This window comes from Spermophilus citellus (genome assembly GCF_964194105.1).
Source record: "Spermophilus citellus genome assembly, chromosome: 19".
Lineage (NCBI taxonomy): Eukaryota > Metazoa > Chordata > Mammalia > Rodentia > Sciuridae > Spermophilus > Spermophilus citellus.
This window is the reverse complement of record NC_138201.1, coordinates 15,281,079-15,303,261: the sequence shown is the minus strand read 5'-3', so window position 1 is coordinate 15,303,261 and position 22,183 is coordinate 15,281,079. Positions and strand designations below refer to the sequence as shown.

Here is a 22,183-nt window from a genome sequence, read left to right as displayed (position 1 = left end):
AGGCAGTGGGAAGAATCCAGGGTTTGGAGTCCAACAGACCTGGGTCTGCATCCCAGCTCTGCCCCTTCTGGGCTGTGCAACCTCAGGCAACTTCCTTAAACTTTCTGCTACCTCGGCTGGAAAATGGGGACGATAGCACCTATCTCACTAGGTTGCTGTGAAGACTAAAGGAGCTGGTTAGGTAGTGGTAGTGAACATTTAAGTGATTAGTTTCTTCCCCAAAGGCCATTCTGCATGGAAGCAAAGGAAGAATACTGCTGTGGCAAAAGCCTGGACTCTGGAGACAGAGCACCCTGGGACTGAGTCCAGGCAGGGTGACTGAGACTCTGGAGAGGACAATGCTTACTTGGCTGTATATTTTAAAAGATTACTTTGTGAGTAGTGGTTCTTTCCTTCTATTGGTGGTTCTGGTGGTAGGGCAAATCCAAGTGGTTGAGGGGCTTAGAGAACAGAAGAAATCACTTTGGGACACTGGGGTATTTGAGGGAATGCTGTTACCCAGGGATTGGGGTCATCCTCATACTCAATGGCAGTCTTTTCAAGGAATGAGACTGCCTGTTCCCACTAACACAGGTCATGGTAACAATGTAGCCCATTTTGGTGTTGGGGGAGGGTCCCACTTATGGGGGATGGGGCAGAGCAGGGCTGTGGCACTTTTTGTCTTGCCTTTCTTCCCCTTCCCGGGGACGGAGGTGGTAGCAGTGGAGTCTGGCTTCTCAATGTGCCCCTGGCTCCTGGACCCAGCAACTTTCCTGGAAGCTGACCTGTGGGTAGGGGTCCCCAGTTCCTTGCCTTCCCCAGAGCCTTGCTGGGTTAGCAGATGAGGGAGTGATGGGCGGACCCCCATCCGCCGATGACACAGTGCTGTGGGCTTCTTGATGGTGGAACCCTCCACCAGGAGCCGGATACCCACATACTGGGGCACCTCCACCGCAGGCTGTGGACAAGAAGAAGAGACAAGGCCCTGTCAGTGGTGTTGGAATCCTTGCAGCAGGACCCAGGGCAGAGATGGATAGAATTCACCTCTGAAGCACCTGGTCATGTAGAATGAAAAATAAAATTAGAAATTTGCATTTTTTGCAATTCTAATAAAATAGGTAAGAATCAAAACTGAGCTGAGAAATGGGAAGCCCACCTCTGTCCTCTGGGAGACCCCTTAATCCTAGAGTGATTAAGGAGTCACAGAGCCTCAGGGACTAGTAACTCAGAAGAGGAGGGGAATTCCAGTCAAGTCCCCACAACCACACCTCCACATCTACTGCCCTCTCAGGTTGCTTGTGCTCCCAGTCCATGATGAAATATGTGTGGCTGTGTTCTACAAGTCACTGCCAACAATCAGAGTCTCTACAGAGAGAATTTGACTTATGATACCCACATAGACAGCAGGCTTAGAGACTGCCTGGAACCTTATATGAACTCAAGTTACGGGGGAGCAGAAACTAAGAGCCTTAAAGAAGGCAGAGCATTGGGGCTGGGTTGTAGCTCAGTTGGTAAAGCATTTGCCTTGCACATGTGAGGCACTGAGTTCGATCCTCAGCACCACATAAAAATAAATAAATAAAATAAAGGTATTGTGTCTGTCTACAACTAAAAAAACTAAAAAAAAAGAAAGAAGGCAGAGCACACCTGGTATGGTTATGTGCACCTATAGTCCCAGCTACTCGGGAGGCTGGGGCAGGAGGATGATGAGTTTGAGGCCAACCTGTCTCAAAATAAAAAGCAGAAGGCTGGAGATGTAGCTCAGTGGTAGAGTACCCTGGGTTTTGAAATAAATTAATAAATGAATAAAACCATTGCAGAACCTGAGCTACCAAATAGCCCTAGGTGATTGGAGAAAGGTCATCTTTACAGAACAAACCTCTTTTTTTTTGGTAGTAGGGATTGAACCCAGGGGCGCTTTACCACTGAGCCACATCCCTGGCCCTTTTAATGTTTTATTTTGAGATAAGGTCTTGTTAACTTGCTTTGGGCCTTGCTAAATTGCTAAGGCTGGCTTTGAATAATTCACAATCTTCCTGCCTCAGCCTCCTGAGCCTCTGGGATTACTGGCATGCACCTCCACACCTGGCAGAAACCTCATTTAATAAACGTAGAGTGAACAATAAAACTAGAAATTGGAACTCTAATAGGTAAGAATCAAAACTGGATATCAAAACAAGTAGAAAGGATGACAGGAAATGGGTAAGTTGAAGACAGCCAAAGTACCATCTTACAAAGTGTTATGTTTGGATATTTTGAGTGTCCCTCAAGGGTTTATGTCTTGAAATATAATCACCATAGTGAGTTATTAAGAGGGGGGAACTTAATCTGACTATGATGTTTAGAGGTCAGGCTTTTGGGAGGTGATTAGGATTAGATAAAGTCATCAGGGTAGAGCCTGAATGATTGAACGCTGGTGGCACACAGACACATATGCATGTCTCTCTGTCTCTCTTTTTTTAGGACCTCACTAAGTTGCTGAGGTTGGACACGAACTTGTGATCCTCCTGATTATCTGGGATTATAGGTGCACGCTGCTACGCCAGGATCTCTCTCTCTCTCTCTTTTTTTGTATGGTACTGGGAATGGAACCAAGGACCTTATGCATGTGCTTAGGCAAGTGCTGTATCACTGAGCTACATTCCAGGGTCTCTCTGTCTCTTGACATATGATGCCTTATACCACCTTGGGACACTGCCAGCAAGAAAGCCAAGAGAAGCAAATATGGCTTCTTGATCTTGCACATCTAGAACTGTGAGCACAAATGAACCTTTTTTCTTTATAATTTTTCCAGTGTATGGTATTGTTATTAGCAACAGAAAATGGACTAATACACAATATAATTAATAAGGTAGGAAGAGCTTCCAATGGAGAGACGTGGTAGCCACTACCTTATCCCATGGTCAAATTCAGCATCATTAATCTATCATGAGACACTCTAACAGTAGGCTCCTTGTGATGTCACAAGAAGTACTCAGAGTCACCTCTGTTGTATTTTTGCTAAAAATGTTTTACCTGAACCTCATTCAAGCTGTTTGACCCAACTTCTAGTTTACAGGACATCTAGATAACAGAAGACCAAGTAAATGACACCACAAGGAAACAATCTGATAAATCCAGGATGTAGGACAGTTCTATAAAACAACCAGCTTGGTCCCTTCAAAAGATCAAAATGATGGGGGGGGGGAAGTAGTGGAGCTGTTCTAGATTAAAAAAGATTAAAGAGACAAAACCACTAGTACAAAAAACAAAAAACAAAAAACCACCAGTACAGGGTGTGATTACACACTGGCCTCAAAAACAAATCAGCAATAAAAGACATTTGGAGCCAGGTGCACTGGCACATGCCTATAATCCCAGAGAGAATGGGGTAGTTCATAGGATCAGCACCTTTCCTATATATAACCAAACTTTGACAGAAACAGAATGCTGGTCAGAAGATCCTTAATTGAAAAAAAAATTATTTCCTCAGCTCAAAAAAAAAAAAAAAAAAAAAAAACCAAAACTGAAAATAGCTTTCCAACTGATTATTCTACATTCTGTTTAGAGATGGGGTCTCACTGAGTTGCCTAGGGCTTCACTAAGCTGCTGAGGCTGGCTTTAAATTCACAGTCCTTTTGTCTCATTCTCATGAACTGTCCAGCCCTAATTTTATTTTGGGGTATGAGGGGGTACCAGGGATTGAACTCAGGAGCACTCAGGCACTAAGCCACATTCCCAGTCCTGTTTTGTATTTTATTTAGAGACAGGGTCTCACTGAGTTGCTTAGCACCTCACCATTGCTGAGGCTGGCTTTGAATTCGTGATCCTCCTGTGTAAATTTCCCAAGCCGCTGAGATTACAGGTGTGTGCCACCACACCCAATTCCAGTCCTGATTTTTAAGAACCCTATCTTATCCTATAAAATAAAGAGGTGGGCTGGGGTTGTAGCTCAGCGGTAGAGCGCTTGTCTAGCACATGCGAGGCCCTGGGTTCAATCCTCAGCACCACATAAACATAAATAAATAAAATAAAGGTATTGTGTCCAACTACACCTAAAAAATAAATATTAAAAAAAAGGAGCTGGGAAGTAGCTCAGTAGTAAAGGGATCCTGGGTTCAGTCCTCAATACTCCCAAAAGATTATTAAAAATAATAGCAGCTGCCTGTAATCAACTCTTACTATATATATTCCAGGCACTTCACAAGTGATGCTATTTTTCATGAAACAACAACCTTATTAGGTTATAACAATAGCTAAAACTTGTACAGCATTTATTGTATGCCAGGCACTATTCTGAAGTACCTCACTTATATTAACTATTTAATTCTTATAATCTTATGAATTAGGTAGTATTTTTGTTCTTGCTTTATAGATGAATAAACAGACCACCTAGAGGTTGGGAATTTGTTCGAAGTTATACAGCTTAGTTACTGACCCAGGATTTGAATCCAAGGATGTCGCAGAGTCCATGCCTTTTAGAAGTATTATCCAGGCAATATTAACTCATTATATTTACTCAGCTCATGAGAAAGATGGTAATATCTCTATTTTACAGATGAGGAACCTGAGGAGGGGACATGGCTATATACTAGGACAACTTGGCAAAACCAGGCCTCAAACCCAGGTTTTGAACTGGTCTGACTGCAGAGCCCTGTGCTTCATTGTGGAGCAGCCTAGAAAAGAAGGCACATTCCCTGGAGTTCTCCACCTCCACCTTACCTGCTTATAGATGAGTTCAAAGGCTCCTGTGTCACAGTTACGATCCAGCCGCCGGTCAATGACCACGCGCAAGGTGTCTGCTTGTACACCGGCACAGAGCCGGGCGGTGACAGCTGTGGAGGGTGCCATGGTGGGGCTGGCATTGATCTCAATCAACCAGGGCTGGAAATCCTCACCAAATACAAAGTCAGCACCATAGAGCTCGAAGCTGGCCTTCCGACACTGTACTGTGTCTTGGGAGGTCTGAAGCGCATGGATCACAGCAGCCTTCATGCCGGGCACGATGACAGTGGACCAAGCATTTGGTGCCCCTATCTCCTGCAGGTGGGCCTGGAACTTCTGGCTGGACCACATGTTGTCTGGGGGTAGCATGGGATGGCGATGGCAGGAGTTCTCCAGATGTTTCTGGATAGAGTTGTTGCAGAGGTGCACAGAGCTGAAACACAAAGTAGAAAGCTGGGATTCAAGCCGGGCACGGTGGCACATGCCTATAATCCCTGAGGCTTGGGAGGCTGAGGCAGTAGAATTGTGAGTTCAAAGCCAGCCTCAGCAACGGTGAGGCACTAAGCAACTCAGTGAGCCCTGTGTTTAAATAAATTACAAAATAGGGCTGGGGATATGGCTTAGTGGTCAAGTGCCTGAGTTCAATCCCAGTTACCAAAAAAAAAGGAAAGAAAGAAAATTGGGGCTTAGCTCCTGCTGCCCCACCTATCCAAAATGAGGGAGGGCAGGAAAATTTTGACATCGGCCCTGGGCCACGCTGGTCAGTTCGACTTGAAATAGGGCCCTACTGGGGAAGACAAGAATGACAAAGGCCTGGACCCTATATTCTTCTAGGGCGACAATTAGTTTTATCTCTCAGGAGGCTTTGTGGGTGCCAATCATGGTAGCCACAGTATTAAGTGCTTGTGCCTAGTCTCAGTTTGTCCTCCCAATGCCTGGAAGATAAGCAGATAGGTAAGAATAAAGCCTTGTAGTTGTCAAGATGAAGTCAAGCCCATCTTCACATTGACTAGCTGTAAGATCTTAGGCAAGTCATTGAACCTATAAAATAGGGATGATAGTACCTACTGCATTGGGCTTTTATGAAAAATAACTATGTACATAAAGTGCTTAGCATCTATCACACATGAAGCACTTGATAATCAACAGTTTTCACTTTCATATTACTTCCTCCATTCTTCAGATGTGGAAAGTGAGCTTTAAGGTTTTTTTTTTTTTTTTTTTTTTTTTTTTTTTTTGTACCAGGGATTGAACCCAGGGGCACTCAAACCACTAAGCCACATTCCCAGCCCGTTTTTATATTTTATTTAGAGACAGGGTCTTGCTTAGGGCCTCACTATGTTGCTGAGGCTGGCTTTAAACTTACAGTCTTCCTGTCTCAATCTCCAGAACTGCTAGGATTACAAGCATGTGCCACCATGCCCAGCCAGGTTCAAGTATTTTTGTATGTGTGGTGTTGGAGATCAAACTCAGGGCCTTACAAATGCTAGGCAAGCACTCTACACTACATCTCCAGCTCTTAAATAGGTTTTCACTTGAACAAAGGCCCACAGCTTGGAAGCTACAGAGATGGAATTTGAACTGAGGCCTCAGCAAGGTTTCCTCACACCCCACCCAAATTAATACCACATCTTGCCTTTCTCCTCTGGAATTTCCACTGACATCCCTTAATCCTGTTCTATATTTTCTTTTTTTAAAACACATATTGCACTTTATCCTATTAGATCAATGCTTGTGTGTTTCTCCCTGCTAGAATATGAGCACTTAAGAGCTGGGATCTTCATTTGTTTCTGTTGTATCCCAAGTGCCCAGAATAATGAATGGCACAGGGTACACTCTTGGTAAATATCTGTTGGCTGGAAAGATGGTTGGGTGGATAGAGGTCCTGCCTGCCTGCTCAGTTTGTGTTTGGAACCCAGCAATGCTGCATAGATTCCACTGCATATTTTCATTGCCTTTTTTTTGTTGTTGTGTTGTCTTGTTTTGCCAGCTCCCCAACTAGTCTGGGAGTTCATGGGAGGTGAGTGGTAGGGCTCACTTGTCCAGGTTCTTTAGGGAGAAGGGCTGTGTGGAAAAGCGAATGTAGCTATCGCGGTAAAACCACACAGTAAGTGGGTTCCAGTCGGTCACCAGGAACCACTGTCTCAGGTCGAACTTGGTGCCAAAGATGAGCAGGGGGCGCTCAATATACTTCTGTACCACCCATTTGCCATCCTTCATCATCATGGGGTTGCAGTCCACTAGCTTCAGCATCTCCTCCAGGTGGTCCATGCACATGATGCCTAGCAGGAAAAGGGGTAATCAGGGTCTAGGAGGTCAAACTTGAGCTGGCCCTTATCCCCACAAAACTGTCAGGCCACATGGGTAAGGATGTCTTTTGTCAATTAGTATCCTGTTCCCTTTGGGAAAACTGAAAATGATTTTAATTTTTTTGGTAACAAGTCATTTTGGGTTGATTGAAAAGGAATATATGCATTGAAAATTTCTGAATAGTATCGATTTTTTTGTTGTTATTTTTGAGGTACTATGGATTAAATCCAGAGGTGCTCTACCACTGAGCTACATTCCCCAAACTTTTTGAGACAGGGTCCCATTAAAATGCTGAGGCTGTCCTCAACTCTTTGATTCTCCTGTCTCAGTCACTGGAATTATAGGAATGTGCCACTGTGTCCTGCCATGTAATGGGCTGCTGCTATTATTTTTTGTACTGGGCTTTAAAAGTATGTGCATATATTATTTTTCTCCAATAATTAACAAAATATAAACCAAAAAACCCAAAAATTAGTAAAAAAAAATGGCATATTAAAAATACATCTCCCTTTTCAGAGGCAGCCAACTACTGCTTCTAAACATTTATGGAATCCTTAAGGATTTTCTTCCAGGTTATGGGAGAATAAACATGCCTTGGTTACACAGTATTACACAAATTAAAGCAGGATAAGGGTTTGGGATAGGGCTTGGCAAAAGGTAAACATTCAATAAATGTTAACACATATTACTATCGCCTGTTTAATAAATTTCTAGCCATCGGTTTGCTGGCTCAAAGGGTGTGTACATTCTTAATTTTTTTTTTAGAGAGAGAGAGAATATATATATATATATTTTGTAGATGGACATAACACAATGCCTTTATTTTTATGTGGTGCTGAGAATCGAACCTGGGTCCTGCCTGTGCTAGGGGGGGTGCTCTACCGCTGAACCACAATCCCAGCCCCACATTCTTCATTTTATATTGCCAAAGATGTTCTTCTAATTTTCAGTCCCAGCAAGAATGTATGAAATTGTGTTTGTTCAAATCCTACCCAACACTGTTGATTATGATTATCTATTTTAGACTTTCTTCTAGATAGAAAATGTTCTTTTTTTTTTTTTTTGAGGAAAAGGAAAAAGAAGTTTTATTGCTTTGCTAACACAGCGGACCTGTGTCCCAGAGACTTTGATTCTGCCCATCAAGGTTTTTCTTTTTAGACAGGGTTCTCACTATGTTGCTTAGACTGGTCTGGAACCCCTGGGCTCAGGCAAGCTTCCAGCCTCAGCCTCTGAACTGGGATTTCGAATGTGCACCAGCTTGTTTGGCTTAAGGCATAGCTTTAATGCTAGTAAATATCAGAATCATATCACCAGACACAAAATCACAAATAATCTCATTCCTTTGCCCAAAGTAGCCTATTGCCTGCCAATGGCACAGAAAAACTTGTGCCTGGTTCCCGGTCTCGATCTTTTCCTAAAGGGCCAGATTGGGGCTGGGGTTGTAGCTCAGTGGGGGAGCACTTGCCTAGCATGTACGAGGCACTGGGTTCAAATTTTAGCACCACATATAAATTTAAAAAATAAATAAATAAAGGTCCATTGACAACTAAAAAAATATTTTAAAAAGGTGGTGGGTAGGGCTGAGGTTGTGGCTCAGAGGCAGAGCATTTGCCTCGTATGTGTGAGGAACTGGGTTTGATCCTCAGTACTACATAAAAATATATAAACAAAATAAACGTTATTGTGACCATCTACAACTAGAAAAATATTTTTTAAAAAAAGGGTGGTGGGTAGACCAATCATCAGGATTTCCACGAACATAATATCTTTTTATTTTTTCTGAGTGGGGTGGTTATCAGGGATTGAACTCAGAGGCATTCGACTACTGAGCGCCTCATGCCCCCTTTTTTGAATTTTATTTGGAGACCATCTCACTGAGTTGCTTAGTGCCTCGCTGTTGCTGAAGCTGGCTTTGAATTTACAGTCTTCCTGCCTCAGCCTCCCGACCCTGGAATTATAAGCATGCACACTGTGCCTGGCCCAAGACCATAATGCCTTGTATAAGAAAAGATTACATCTGCTGAGCTGGGGTTGTAGCTCAGTGGTGGAGCACTTCCCTGGCATGTGTGAGGCATTGGGTTTGATCCTGAGCACCACATAGAGATAAAATATACAAAGGTATTGTGTTCATCTACAACAAAAATATGTTTTTTAAAAATTATAACTGCCAGGTGCAGTGTAATCCCAATGACTCAGGAAGCTGAGGTAGGAGAATCAAAATTCCAATGCCAGCCTCATCAATTTAGCAAGACCCTAAGCAACTTTGTGAGACCCTGTCTCGAAATAGAAAATAAAAAGGGCTGGGGAGTTGGCTCAGAGTTAAGCGCCACTGGGTTCAATCTCTGGTACCAAAAATTTAAAAAAGGAGAAAGACTTATAATACACACACCAAATGCACAGAAACAAGTGTAGATAGAAACACATTAAAAAGTTAATAGGTTATCTTTTGGTGAAATCAAGGGACATTTGCTTCTAATTTCCTATATTGTTTTATTTTTTTAAAACAATAAACACATTTTTATGATTGGGAAAAAAATCAAGTATTTCTAAGGTATAAAAAGAAAAGAATCCAATGCTTTTTTTGTTGTTGTTGTTGTTTTGTGGGATTGATCCCAGGGGTGCTCTACCACTGAGATTTATCCTTAGTCCTTTTTATTTTGAGACTGTGTCTCGTGCCAAGTTGCCCATATTGGCCTCGAACTTGAAATCCTCCTGCTTGACTCCCCAGTGGCTGGGATTACAGGTGTGTACCACTGTGAATGATAGTTGTTTAACAGTTTCTTTTGGTGGTGTTGGAGATTGAAGCCAGAGACTCAAGCATGCTAGGCAAGTACTCGACTATTAAGCTATATCTCCAGCCCTCCTGGTTTTAATGTGACATCCTCAAGAGAAGCATTCCAATGTTTGGAGCTGCAATGGCTTCACCCTGGCATAAATAAACCCACCCAAGAGCAGTATTCGAAAGAAGCTGATACTGAAATCTGTTTTCTAGCTCTTGGGCATCCTTTCACAGTCTTTAAAGGCCGGGCTAAGGCACTGCTGGCTTTCCTGTTCAAATTCCAGTCACACTTGGCTGAGGAGTCAGAATAACAGCTAATAATAGAAGCATCAATGTGGCAGTTACTATGCACAGGTCCAGGACCTAAGTACTTTTTTTTGGTCCTGGGGATTAAACCCAAGGGCATTTAACCACTAAGCTACATCCCTAGCTTTTTTATTTTTTATTTTATTTTTGCCTCCCCAGTTGCTGGGATTACAGGCATGTGCCACCATGCATGGCTTCTAAATGCTTTATAAACATTACACTCATTTAATCTTCTCAGGAAGTTTTGGCTCCATTTTACCAGTGATGATGATGAGGCACAGAAAAGGTTAATTAACCCTGCCTGAAGTCTTATAAGTAGGGGAAGGCTAACCTTGAACTAGGGGTCCTGGCCTTAGGACTATAGGGAGGTGCTGGTGAAATCTGAGATCCTTTAGATAATAAGCAACTAAGTGCTTGTGAGTGTCACCAAACTTACCTAAAGCATTGATCCAAACTCAGGGGCAGGAGAGGAACAGTTGGGACTATCATCCCAGCAGCTCTCATATGGGGGTGACTATGCTGACCTACAACTTAAGATGTACTCTGCATTTAATCTCACCTCATAGAAGGCTTTATCAATCTTTTTTTTTTTTTAAAGAGAGAGGGAGAGAGAGAGAGAATTTTTAATATTTTATTTTTTAGTTCTCGGCGGACACAATATCTTTGTTGGTATGTGGTGCTGAGGATCGAACCCGGGCCACGCATGCCAGGCGAGCGTGCTACCACTTGAGCCACATCTCCAGCCCGGCTTTATCAATCTTCACAAAGGAGGAAACTGAGGTTCAGATAGGTGATGTGACTTGCTCTAAGTCACAAAGAATATTAGTGACAGAGCAAACTGAGGTTCAGATAGGTGATGTGACTTGCTCTAGGTCACAAAGAATATTAGTGACAGAGCTGGGCTGTCAGTCCAGTTTGGCAGACTGCACTATTAACCTCCCTGGCCTCTAATGGGGGATAAGGTCACAGGGTATTGGTGCAAAAAGCAAAGGCTGATCCCCCACCTCGTCCACGAGACTTGGCTCCTGGCTTCACGATCCAGATGTTGCGGTCCCCTTCCATATCAATCTGAGGCATCACAGCCCGCAGTTGCTGCAGGAGATCCTCACAGCGCTGGACCTGTGCATCCAGATGCTTGAGTTCTGCCCCCTCACTGTGGAGAGATGGTGGGACTTAGGCAGGGCAAGGCCTGGGGGCAGGCAGGAGGGCAGGACAAGGGGAGACATATCCTCCTTCCCCCTAGGCCATGGTTCAACCACCTTGGTCATGCCTTCCCCCTAGAGATCCACATGGATCTCTCTCAAACCTCCATCTTCACCCTCAGGCCACCCCACGAGCCCTCTTGCCCAGACCATAGCAATAGGAATGACTGAGTAAATCCCATTTACTTCACAGTTCACATTCCACTCCAATATTCCATTTTCTGCCCACTCCCTTCCTATTAAAACTGAATCATTCCAGCTCCAAATGATGGGGCACCACACCAAGGGCTTTCCATATATTATCTCTAATCCTCTAGCAGCCCTTTCAGGGAGGTATCACCTGTCTCATTTTAGAGGAAAGTAAACTAAAGCTTGGAAAATTAGGGTATTTGCCCAAGGCTACCCACTTGGTGGCTGAACCAGGATTCAAATGCCTGATTAGTTTATCTGCAGGTGCTTTTTTGACATTCCTGTCCTCTTTATCTAGACCTAACAATGCTTGATAGGTGGGTTCCCTTCTAGATTAATTCACTCAAGCACATCTGTATCATAGCTCCCCTACCTTTCTCTTCCCATCACTCACCCCCACCTGACCCATTCATTTACTTGGTTATCATCTGGCTCCCCAAACTAGAACTTGTCTTTTTTTTTTAATTGTGCTGGAAATCGATCCCAGGGCCTTGCATATTCTAGGCAAGCACTCTTAACTATACCACCAGTCCAGAAAAGGAAAGTTCAAATAGATTAGTGATGTTGCCAAAGTCATAGAGCTTGGAAGTTGCAAAGCCAGGACTTGAAGTTAGGTCTACCTGACAGCACAGGCCATCATCTTAGTGCCTACACTGTGCTAAGAGCCAGGAAGAGTGGTCTGGACTCTATCAAGGAGGCAGTGGGAATCCCTGAGGGTTCCTGAGCTGAAGAGTAGCAATAGGAACAAAAATGAGAGGCTTCAGGAGGAGGCGAGGGCTGTGTTAGATTGTAAGAGTCTGTTCCTAATTACCTGCCTCAGCCCATAGCCCTGGCTGCAGGAGTACTCACTGGACCACTTGATAGTAGCGCTGGAGGAAGAGGGTCCAGCCCGCAGGGCTGAGGTACAGTGGAGCCTCCAGGTCCTTGTCGATGTCCATGTGAGCCAGGTTGCTAAGGTGCTCCTCACATGCACACAAGGCCTCATCCACAAACTCTGGGGACACTGTCATGAGCTTTTTTTCCTGATTCTTGAGGTTCTTCTCTCCTGCAGAGATAGGGAAGAGTCTGTCACTAGAACACATCAAGGAAGGTAAAATGACACATGCTACAGTGCTTACCAACCCGAGGCTTGTCACTCACCTCAGGTCTCACCTGAAAGACACCTGAGGCCTACCATGAACCCAGATCCCCAGCTGCCCTGGGACTTGTCACTTACTTGAGGTTTTGCTTGAAATTTACCTGCAACTCTAGCACTTCATCCCTGGCCCCCACTCTACCCTAAATGTCCCCAAAGTCCTATAGCACCTAAAGCCCCAGCACATAGCTGTAGCCTCTCTAACCCTGGGACCTCTGACACATCTGAGACCCTGCACCTGGAAACCTTGGCCTTTGAACCTAGATATACATGAAACCAAACCTGACATGGCTTCTTTTTGTATTTTATTATTTTTTCACAGTGCTGGGAATTTAATGCATGCCAGGCAAACACTCTACCACTGAGCCACATCCCCAGCCCCCAATATGACTTCTTAAGTCTTGAAACACAACAGAAATCTACTCATTCCCAGAATCCTGACATAAATCAACCATCATCAACCCATAGAAACACTAACCTTACATGTGCAATGCGAGGCCCTGACACACACCTGAAAATGAATCTCTAGAAACTGACATCTCAGAAGACTCAATGCACACCTACAGCCCTGACTCATTCCTGAACATCCTGAAATATAAGTGAGCCCTTAACCCCCTGCAGCCTGACCCACACCTGAGCCCATTGCCAGAGAAAGCTTAAGTGCAGGGTCTCTGCCCAGTAGGGGACCCCTGTGCTACTGATCCTAGCACATAATAAGAGTCATCTTGTACCTGGCACACTTATGTAAGAGACAGAATGGGGAAGAGACAGGGATTTTTTTTCTCCTTCCCTTACAGTTGCCCTTTATTTCTCTGAATCCCTGGCTAAGGAGCCCTTGCATTTAAAGGATTAGTGGCTTGGAGGTAGGAGCTAAATCCATAAAGGGAAGGGGCAAGTAATGGGCTGTGTTCTTCTGTGTGCCCTTTACTCCCAGATGTTCCTTATTTTTTAAAATTCTTTTAATATTTATTTTTTAGGTGTAGATGGACACAACACAATGCCTTTATTTTATATGTGGTGCTGAGGATCGAACCCAGGTCTCGCCCATGCTAGGCAGGTGCTCCACCGCTGAGCCACAATCCCAGTCCCAGATGTTCCTGATTTTTGGTCACATAGGGTGCTCAGGACTCCTGTAAACTGTGGGTTCACTTCTTCCTTCTCCTAGACCTATCTCCCTCAGACAAGGATGGACCATGTCTTAGTCTGCTCTCTGTAGGGTGCTCATTTACATGCCAGGCCCATGCACAGGCTGATCACCAAACAAACCAGAAGACATATATGTGGGAAGTTGGGAAATAGAAGAATGGATGAGTGAGCAGACTAGAGGGTAGATAAACAGTAGTTAGGAAGATAGAATAATACATGGATAAATGGTTTTGTAGAATGATGGGAAGGAAAGTGGGGAGTGGATAAATAGATAGGGAATGTGCTGATGGCAAGTGGGTGAATGAGGAGATCAACAGCGGGTTGGTAGGTGGGAGGATGGATACATGGATGATGGATGGATGGATGGATGGGTGAATGGGTAGACTGGAGGATGGGTGAACACATGGATGAAAAGGAGGGTGGGAAGGGTGTTGGATGGTCATATGGATATGGATAATGGGAGCACGGTGGGTAAGGGAGTGAAGATAACCACAGTACTTACTTGCGGCTTCTTCCTTTTCTGTTTCGACAGAGTATGACTTCCATTCCGACTTCACCACCAGCTTGAGAACGTTGCGGGCAGCTGTCAGCCAGAAGTCCTCTGCTCCCGGGGCAGGGGATACCCTGCTCAGCCCCTAGGCTCGAGGCCTGTTCTGGTTCTGGAACCTGATCGTGACTTGCCCCATTTTGGATGTGGAACCTGACTCTACCTTTTCTGACTCTAGAACCTGAATGAGAACCTGGATCCTGTTTCAGTTGTATTCTCAGACCCAGAATGTGACAATGAGACTGGACTTGGCTTATACTTTGTCTTCAGAATCTGGTGTGGACCAGATTGTCTGTTGTCTTAGTTCTTTCTTCAGTTCCTCATCTACTTTTTTTTCCCCCTTTTGTACCAGGGATTAAACCCAGGGGTAAGTAATCACTGAGCCACATCCTCATCCCTATTAATGTTTTTATTTTCAGACAGGGTCTTGCTAAGTTGCTTAAGTCTCCCTAAGCTGCTGAGGCTGGCTTTAAACTCGTGATCCTCCTGCCTCAGCCTCCCAAACCACTGGGATTATAGGCATGTGCCACTGCGCCCGGCTCCTCATACAGTTTTAAAAAATATTTTTAGTTGTAAATGAACATAATAACTTTATTTTATTTATTTTTGTATGTGGTGCTGAGGCTCAAACCCAATGCCTCACATGTGCTAGGCTAGTGCTCTACCACTGAGCCACAATCCTAGCCCCCCTTATATACTTTTGATACTTATTCTAGCCTAAGAACCCAAACCTTGACCCAAAACCTAGTTCAGATTTGGAACATAACTTAAGACCTAGCATCTAACCTGGATCCAAATTCTATTTAGAACATACTGTGGAGCTGGAAGCTATTCTGCCTTAGAAACTCACAACCTATAGTCTTTCATGGAACCCAATCCAGCCAGTAGAACTTGACATAAGCCTGAAATCCATTCTGGATTCCAAATTCAACCAACCACTAACTTTTAGAACCTGCTCTAGAATACAAGCAAGCTACCTAAGTTTTCTGGAGGTCAGGGCTGGCCAAGCTAGGAGTATCATTAAGTGAGGGTATAGTAGGACTGGGGATAGGGAAGGAACTTGCTGGGGTAGATGAGGGCATAAGGAGAGGCCTGCTATTCCCTGGTGTGAGTCAGAGATTTAGTCCTGGTCCTTCAGCCTGGGTGGTCCAGGCATGGGACTGGGGGTTCTCCTTACCTATGAAGGCTTTTTTGTCATCTTCAGCACCCAGGCGGTAGCAACGTGGGAAGAAGGAGTCAGCGTCAGCCTCATCAAACCAGGGCAAGTTCCGGAGATTGAGACACAGACCCACCTATGGAGTTAGCTGCTAAGGGGGCAGGGTAGGACTTGCCCAGGGAGCTCTAAGAGACTCCCCCATAGGCAGCACACATCCAGTCAGGAAGACCTTGCCCATATGCTCTCAGAGCCTTTATTCCACTCACTAGGCTTAACTTACTCACATCTATATCCATGTCTGCCTGGTGGTCCCCTTTGTCACAAATCCCATTAACCCTTCATTCATATCCTTAAAGACCTGCCTCGTCTAGGAATTCCTCTCCAAGTCTCTGCCAATGATAAAATGACAGACAATTTTATAAAGTTCTTCATCCTTCACCCTAGAAAACAGGCCTTACTGCTACTGTCATTTAAATATGAGGACACTGAGGCTCAGAGATGTAAAGCCACTTGCTATCAGAGATAAGACAGAATGAAGCCATCAGCCAGATGTACCCTTGCTCACAGTTTGGATTTGGTGTTTGTGTGGGCTTCAGATCCTATTTGAATCCTGCAGCCCAGTTATTTGTTTGTTTTTGGTACCAAGGATTGAACCCAGGGGCACTTAACCACTAAGCCACATCCCCAGCCTTTTTTGTTTTGAGACACAGTCTTGCTAAATTGCTGAGGTTGGCTTTGAACTTTTGATCTTCCTGCTTCAGCCTCCCAAGCCGTTGGGATTATAGGTATGTACCATCACATCCAGCTGGAGTCCAGTTTAGTCAAGATGTCTACACTACCAGATATCCCACAGGGGTTGAATTAGAGTCCAAGTCTTTCTGACTTCAGGTCTCACTGAATTATTTATCTCCTGCTTTCCTGAGAACTTTCTTTTACTGACAAGGGGAGAGACGGGGTTGGGACTACTAGTCTAAGGGTGGGGGTTGGAAGCTGTCCTGCCTACTGCCCTGAGGAGCCCACCTTTGTAGTAAAGGAGCCAGCTCGAGCATAGTGGTTTATCATCTGATCCTTAGAGAGGAAGCGACAGTCCATCACATCTCGCCGGGTGGTCCAGATAAGGTAAGGTGTCTCATTCCGAACCATGCGGGACTGGGGAGGAGATAGAGACAGGGAGGCCAGTGTGGGCAGCTTCTCCCCAACCCTCCTGAGCACAAAGGACAGGATACTTCTAAACTATCCTGTGGTCCTCACAACGTTTCTGTGTAAGGCATGAAGGGCATTTCTTCTCCAGGGCACATGCTTGGCCAGAAGAGAGCAGGCTTAGTCTGAGTGTTACAACAGAATGCTGGACCTTTCTCTGACCCATGGCCTTCAGTCACTTGCCAGAAGCTGGACACAGCCTCCAAACTGATGTGCACACAGCATGTAACAGAGGTTCTTTTGTGGTCCCCACCTCTCCATCCTTTCTAAAAATCTGGGAGGTAGGATTATTAATAACTAATAACACCATATGCTATGCTCTGTTTGAAATACTTTCTATGTTAATCCATTGACTCCTCATCCAACCCTATGAGGTAGGAGCTACCATTTCACAGATGAGGGAATTGAGGTACACGGAGGGTAAACGACCTACCCCAGGGTTCACAAAGCTGAACCACATGAAACTACCGATTTTCAACTTATCTTGACGTGCAGAAATGGCTATTTCATATAGTTCAACTTAGTAAGAGTTGGTGCCAATCTAATGAATCCAAGTGTCCTTAACCTCCACACACATGTCCTCCACACCATCTCACCAGCCTCTCTCAGAGTTGTGTAAAACCTTCCTACGATCCTTCAATTGCTAAGGGCAAAGGAAGCAGATGAACAAAGAGATTTTTACCTGGAAGGGATAACTAGCATGCACAGAGGATGTGACAGACTTGTCAGAGCCCCACTGAGTCCTTCACTGCTCTGGGGGCCTATCCAGCCTTTAGAGAAACAATCATCTTTATACAGATGGGGAAACTGAGACCCAGAGAAGAAAAGGATTTGTCTGAGGTCACCCCATTGGGCGCCAGACCTCTCCTTCTGAATAGCCACCCTCCAGCCAATCCTGTGCTTCACCTGGCCCCCAGGACGCTCACCATCAAAGCATGTGTCCCATCTAGGTCATCAAATTCCAGAAGGCCATTTAAGTAAAACAGCTGTGTTTGTTGATAATGCTCTTCTTCATCTTCAATGTATGCAGAGCCCAGACCTGATGAGAGCCATGTCCCTGCCCCATAGGTACAAATCCTCAACCCTGGGATGGTGAGAACATAAGGAAGAAGACTGGGAGGGGTCTTGTGGAAAGAGAGGGAACTGTTCACCTTCCTCAGTGGTGTCACTATCACCTAGCATTGAGCTGTCCAAATCCTTCTGGGATGGCATTAGGGCGGTGCCCGGGGGATGGATCATCTTCTTCTCTACCCAGCCTCTCCGGCGTAAGAGATACCGGATCACTGGGTAGCGGCCTTGGATCATAAAGATCTTCTTCTGCTATAAGGTGAGAGATAGAGACTTGTTCAATAAGCATTGCCAAGGTGCCAAACACAGGGGATATAGTAGTGACCCAGTTACAGTCTCTGCCTCTAAGCTGGCCTCTGTAGGGAATTTTTATATTCGACTGGGAAAAATAGCTAAAAAACATGGAGGGAAATAAATATGCATAGTGTCTGGGGTTGGTGGTATATGATTGTTAATTCCAATGACTTGGGAATTTGGAGCAGAAGGATTGCAAGTTCAAGGCCAGTCCCTGCAATTTAGCAAGGCCCTAAGCAAGAACTGTCTTAAAAAAAAAAAAAAAAAGGGCTCTATAGAGACGTGGTAACGTTCCCCTGGGTTCAATCCCCTAGTACCAAAATAAACAAATATGCATAGTAACAATGTTGGCAATAATAGCTGATATTTACTATGTGGTAAATGCTTCATGTATTACTTACAGTGACATACATTTTTATTAGATGCTCACTGGTTTTGAAATAAAGATGCAGAGAAATTAAGTAGCTTGGACATACCATGGTTAAGTGAAAGAGATTTCTTTTTGTGCTGGGAATTAAACCCAAAGCCTCACCCATGCTAAGCACAGTTCAATCACTGAGTTACACTCCCAACCCCAAGAATATGGATTTAAAATCCAGGCAGTGTAAAATCTATATACTTAATGAGACCCAGAGAAACTACTTAGGAATACATGGTTAGAGAAGATCAAAAGAGTCATGAATATACAGAGCTGAGCAAATGGCAGTGTAGGCAGAGGGAAAAGCATGTGCAAGGGCCCAAAAGCAGAATGGAGACCAAAAGGAACTGAAAGGGTGAGTGCAGTTTGGAAAATGAAGGGAGAGCCCATGAGAAGGTAGGTAGTATGGACAGACCATGGACAGCCCTGCAGGCTTGAGCCCTTGGATGTGGGTTTTTATATGAGTAGCACAAAGCAATAAAGGTTAGGTGAGGAAGTGCTTAGTTGGAAGCTTTGTTAAGTTTGGCTTGCTACTGTATGGAAAAAAGATGGGAACAAGTACGGAAACAGACCGTGTGGAAGGCTGTTGTGCTTACAGTGAAGATGGGGCAAAAGTGTGGGGATGGGATTCATTTTGGAATCAGAGATGAATGATTTTGCTGATGGGATTAGATGTGGTAGTGAAAAAAACCGGAAATATTGGATTTGAGGTTGAACAACTGAGATGCGAAAGTCCAGACTAGAAGGAATGACAAGTTTGAGTAGGATATCAGAGCATGAGATTGAAATGTTGATAAACTCTGGGTAGAGATGTCAACTAGGGGGCTGGAGAGGGTACGCAGTGGGTGCAGCACATTGGACTCACAACCAGAGAGAAGCATGCATGCAGCATGCATGGGTAAGGATCTATGGAGCCACTAATATCTAAGAAACTGCCCAAAGCAACTGAAAAGCAGCAGCCAGAAAGAGAAAAGTAGGAGTGTGCAGTCAGATAGCTAAGGAGGATGGGTGTGTGGGGCTTCAGTGCACACCCACAGGCAACTCAATCAAGATGGCAGGACTGCTGGATTTGGCTCCTTGGAGGTCACGAAGGGCCTTAATGAGAGTGGTTTTTAAAAGGAATGGGATGGGAAAGGCAGAAAATCAGAGGGAAGGGAACTGAGGAGTGAATTCCAGGTAAAGAAGTGGAACAATGCCCAGACAATTCTGTCAAGAAGTTTGGCCCTGAATGAGAAGTGAAAATGGGGAGGTATTGGAAGATGAGTGTAGAATTAAGGGGTTTTTTTTTGGTTGTTTTTGAAGGACATGACAAAAATACCACAAGGAGGCAGGACAAACTACTCCAGGGTCCTTTCTAAACTCCTCCCCACCAACCCATTCCGACCTTGACAGCTCTCTCCACGTGGATTTTGGCGTTTCTGAGCCGGCCCATGTGGTGAGGTGTCTTGGAGAATTCTCGCCAGAGGACAAGGGATCCTGCAGAAAGAGGCGTTATAGGGGCGGGGATAGGTTGGGGCTTAGCCCGGGGTCTTTTTGGCACCTTCTTCCCTCCCTCCACCCTTCATCAGGACGCCCACCCACTGCCACTCTTCTTCCGACACCATTTCGTTCCGTCCCCATGCTTCTTCTTGCAGCTGCCACCGGCCAGGGCAGGCAACGCTCTGGGCCTCACCGTCTTGCGTGGGGGGATCATCCAGGACCTGGGCAGGCCGGGGGCTGAATAGGTGGGGATCCGCAGCGCCCTGGGCGCGGGTGCCGCAGGCAGGAGTCTCGGAGGCGCGGCCTAGGCAGGGCATGAAGCCAGCACTGCTGGCCAGGCGCTGACGGCCAGCGCCACTCGCCTCGGGCTGGGCGGAGGCGGGCCCCGGCCATGGCAGCCTCCCAGGCAGCCGGTATTGTGGGTAGGGAACCCAGGGCCAAGAGGCGGGGGAACTGCTGTGTGGATCTGGTGGCTGTGGCTTCCGCCGCCAACTGCACGCCGGGCCTTGATCCTGGCTGAACCAGGTGGCCGAGCCCTGGCTCACGGGGCCCAGTTCCCTGGTGCTCAGAAGTGCCCCGCCAGCGCCCTGCATGCGCCCCTCGCTGCACGCGCCCTTCCAGCGCTGGAGCCCGCCTCCCTCCCCGCGCTGCCAATCCGAGAAGCACTCAGGCCCCGCCCTCTGTTTGCTGTCACCATAGAAACCATTCCCCCGGGCACAATCAGCCCCGAGGGTTCCGGAGCCGCCCCGGGTGAGAGGAGCTGGGGTTTTCCACTGTGAGCCAGGCTCTGGGCCTCATTAATCCCCACCCCTTTGATGGGCAAGGCACTGAGGGTAGAACAGAACGTTGGGCTGGAATCTTGGTTCCTTATCCAGCGGTTCCTGCGTAGAATGCCCCCCACCGTATTTATAGAGGGCCACCCACGTGCTAAGCGCTGGGCTGGGGACTGACAAGTGAACCCCGACCCCAAGAGGCTTATAGCCCTGTGTGGGATAACAGCAAGTAACAAAATAGCTACACGTATGAGGGCAGTGAATAAGCAATGTGCTGAAACCAAGAAAGAAGTACACATTAGGGCAAAGATGTCCTCTCCGAAGAGGTAACATTTTAGCATTCTAGGCAGGGGAAACAGTTTTGGCAACCTCGCAAGGGAAGACCCTTTCAGGGGAAATACAAGGCAGCCAGAGTGGCTGGAGCCTAGTGAGCCCAGTTCATATCTGAGAGCCTAGCAGATAGATGCGGCTAGTAAGTTTGGTGGTGGTGGGGAACAGATATGAAAATCAAAGTCGAGGCTGTATTTGCGGGGAGCAATCATGGGTGCAGAACACATACCTCCTCTCCTGGTAACTCAGAAACAGAAAAACTGATCATCATTCAAATCAAATGCAAAATAAATTTAAAAGGTCAAGATTGTAAATGACCATTTAGAGAAAGTGGTAAAGTTAATATTATCCTCAAAAGTCATAGGGGCAATATGGCGCCAAGATGTTAAATAACTGCCACAAATCACAGGCAACACTGGAACCCAGGTCTGACACACACTTATATCTTCCTGTGATTATCACTCAATGGGGTTTGACCTGTTGATCACAAAGTACCAAATCAGCAGTTTGACAGGCTAACTTGAGCAGTGCCTATGCAAGTGCAGTCCAGGAGAGTCCTGGCTGGAACCCAGTCACTGGGCAGTTCCGTTCTTATAGTGAAGGTAGGTCCCTTAACTAACTACCTGTCCAACTGACACCAAAGATTACATTTCCCAAACCCCCTTAGCTGGGGTATCCCAAAAGACCTGACCTAAGAGAGAACCAGCTGACAAAAACCACACAGTCTGTTCTCATTAGCCTGCAAATGTGGTTTTAAGGAACTTTGGATCCTGGGAGAGAAATTTGCCACAAATCAGGGTTCTTGCTGGCTCACCTGGTAAATGCCATCCAGTGAGAGGGGAGTAAGAAACTGCCACACACTCATGGTCACGCACTTTGCTGCGAGTACCTTTCACATTCATTGCAATGATACAACATAGCCATGTGCCTCTGAGGAGAGCCTAGCTAATTTAGCAAGGGAGGAGGTCACAGAGGTAATGTCATAAAGGGGATTATACCTATTCAAGTTGTTCCCACCACTAGCCCCTCCTTCCCTTATTATTTCTTTATTCTTCCCTTCAAGAGACCCCTTTGGCCATCTGTAAGAAAATCTTTTTGTGAAGTTCAGCTCAAAGGCCAACCATTATAGAAGCTTTATACCCTCCTATACATATGGTCCCCTCCCAGT

At 45.5% G+C, this 22,183-nt stretch overlaps 2 protein-coding genes across 22 annotated transcripts in view; one reads left to right on the top strand and one right to left on the bottom strand.

Annotated features, from left to right (window-relative positions):
* The window catches only part of RPUSD3 (RNA pseudouridine synthase D3), a gene marked incomplete at its 5' end in the record, with an annotated part of 26,044 nt that extends 10,641 nt beyond the window's left edge, over positions 1-15,403 (top strand). Inside the window, one exon of one of the 2 annotated variants that reach the window (XM_081276191.1) lies at positions 14,283-15,403. Of the gene's footprint in view, positions 1-224; positions 375-14,282 lie in introns of those variants that run through there. The other variant, XM_081276192.1, reaches the window with a different exon arrangement.
* Positions 1-22,158, bottom strand: part of LOC308638579 (tubulin monoglycylase TTLL3-like) — a 24,913-nt gene extending 2,755 nt beyond the window's left edge. For 3 of the 20 annotated variants that reach the window (XR_014019881.1, XM_081276173.1, XM_081276160.1), the window contains exons 1-13: positions 20,106-22,153; positions 19,818-19,909; positions 17,805-17,973; positions 17,580-17,710; positions 16,474-16,602; positions 15,475-15,589; positions 14,253-14,351; positions 12,319-12,514; positions 11,083-11,231; positions 6,722-6,965; positions 4,681-5,116; positions 667-937; positions 40-116 (exon numbers count right to left, since the gene is read on the bottom strand). Coding sequence is in view for 17 of the 20 variants with exons in the window: in XM_081276173.1 (XP_081132299.1) it covers positions 40-116; positions 667-937; positions 4,681-5,116; positions 6,722-6,965; positions 11,083-11,231; positions 12,319-12,514; positions 14,253-14,351; positions 15,475-15,589; positions 16,474-16,602; positions 17,580-17,710; positions 17,805-17,973; positions 19,818-19,909; positions 20,106-20,505 (2,508 nt within the window). In the remaining 3 variants the exon portion in view is untranslated. Of the gene's footprint in view, positions 1-39; positions 117-666; positions 938-4,680; positions 5,117-6,721; positions 6,966-11,082; positions 11,232-12,318; positions 12,515-14,252; positions 14,352-15,474; positions 15,590-15,737; positions 16,453-16,473; positions 16,603-17,579; positions 17,711-17,804; positions 17,974-19,817; positions 19,910-20,105 lie in introns of those variants that run through there. The other 17 variants (XR_014019880.1, XR_014019882.1, XM_081276164.1 and 14 more) reach the window with 17 other exon arrangements.
* Positions 22,159-22,183: the final 25 nt, after the last annotated feature.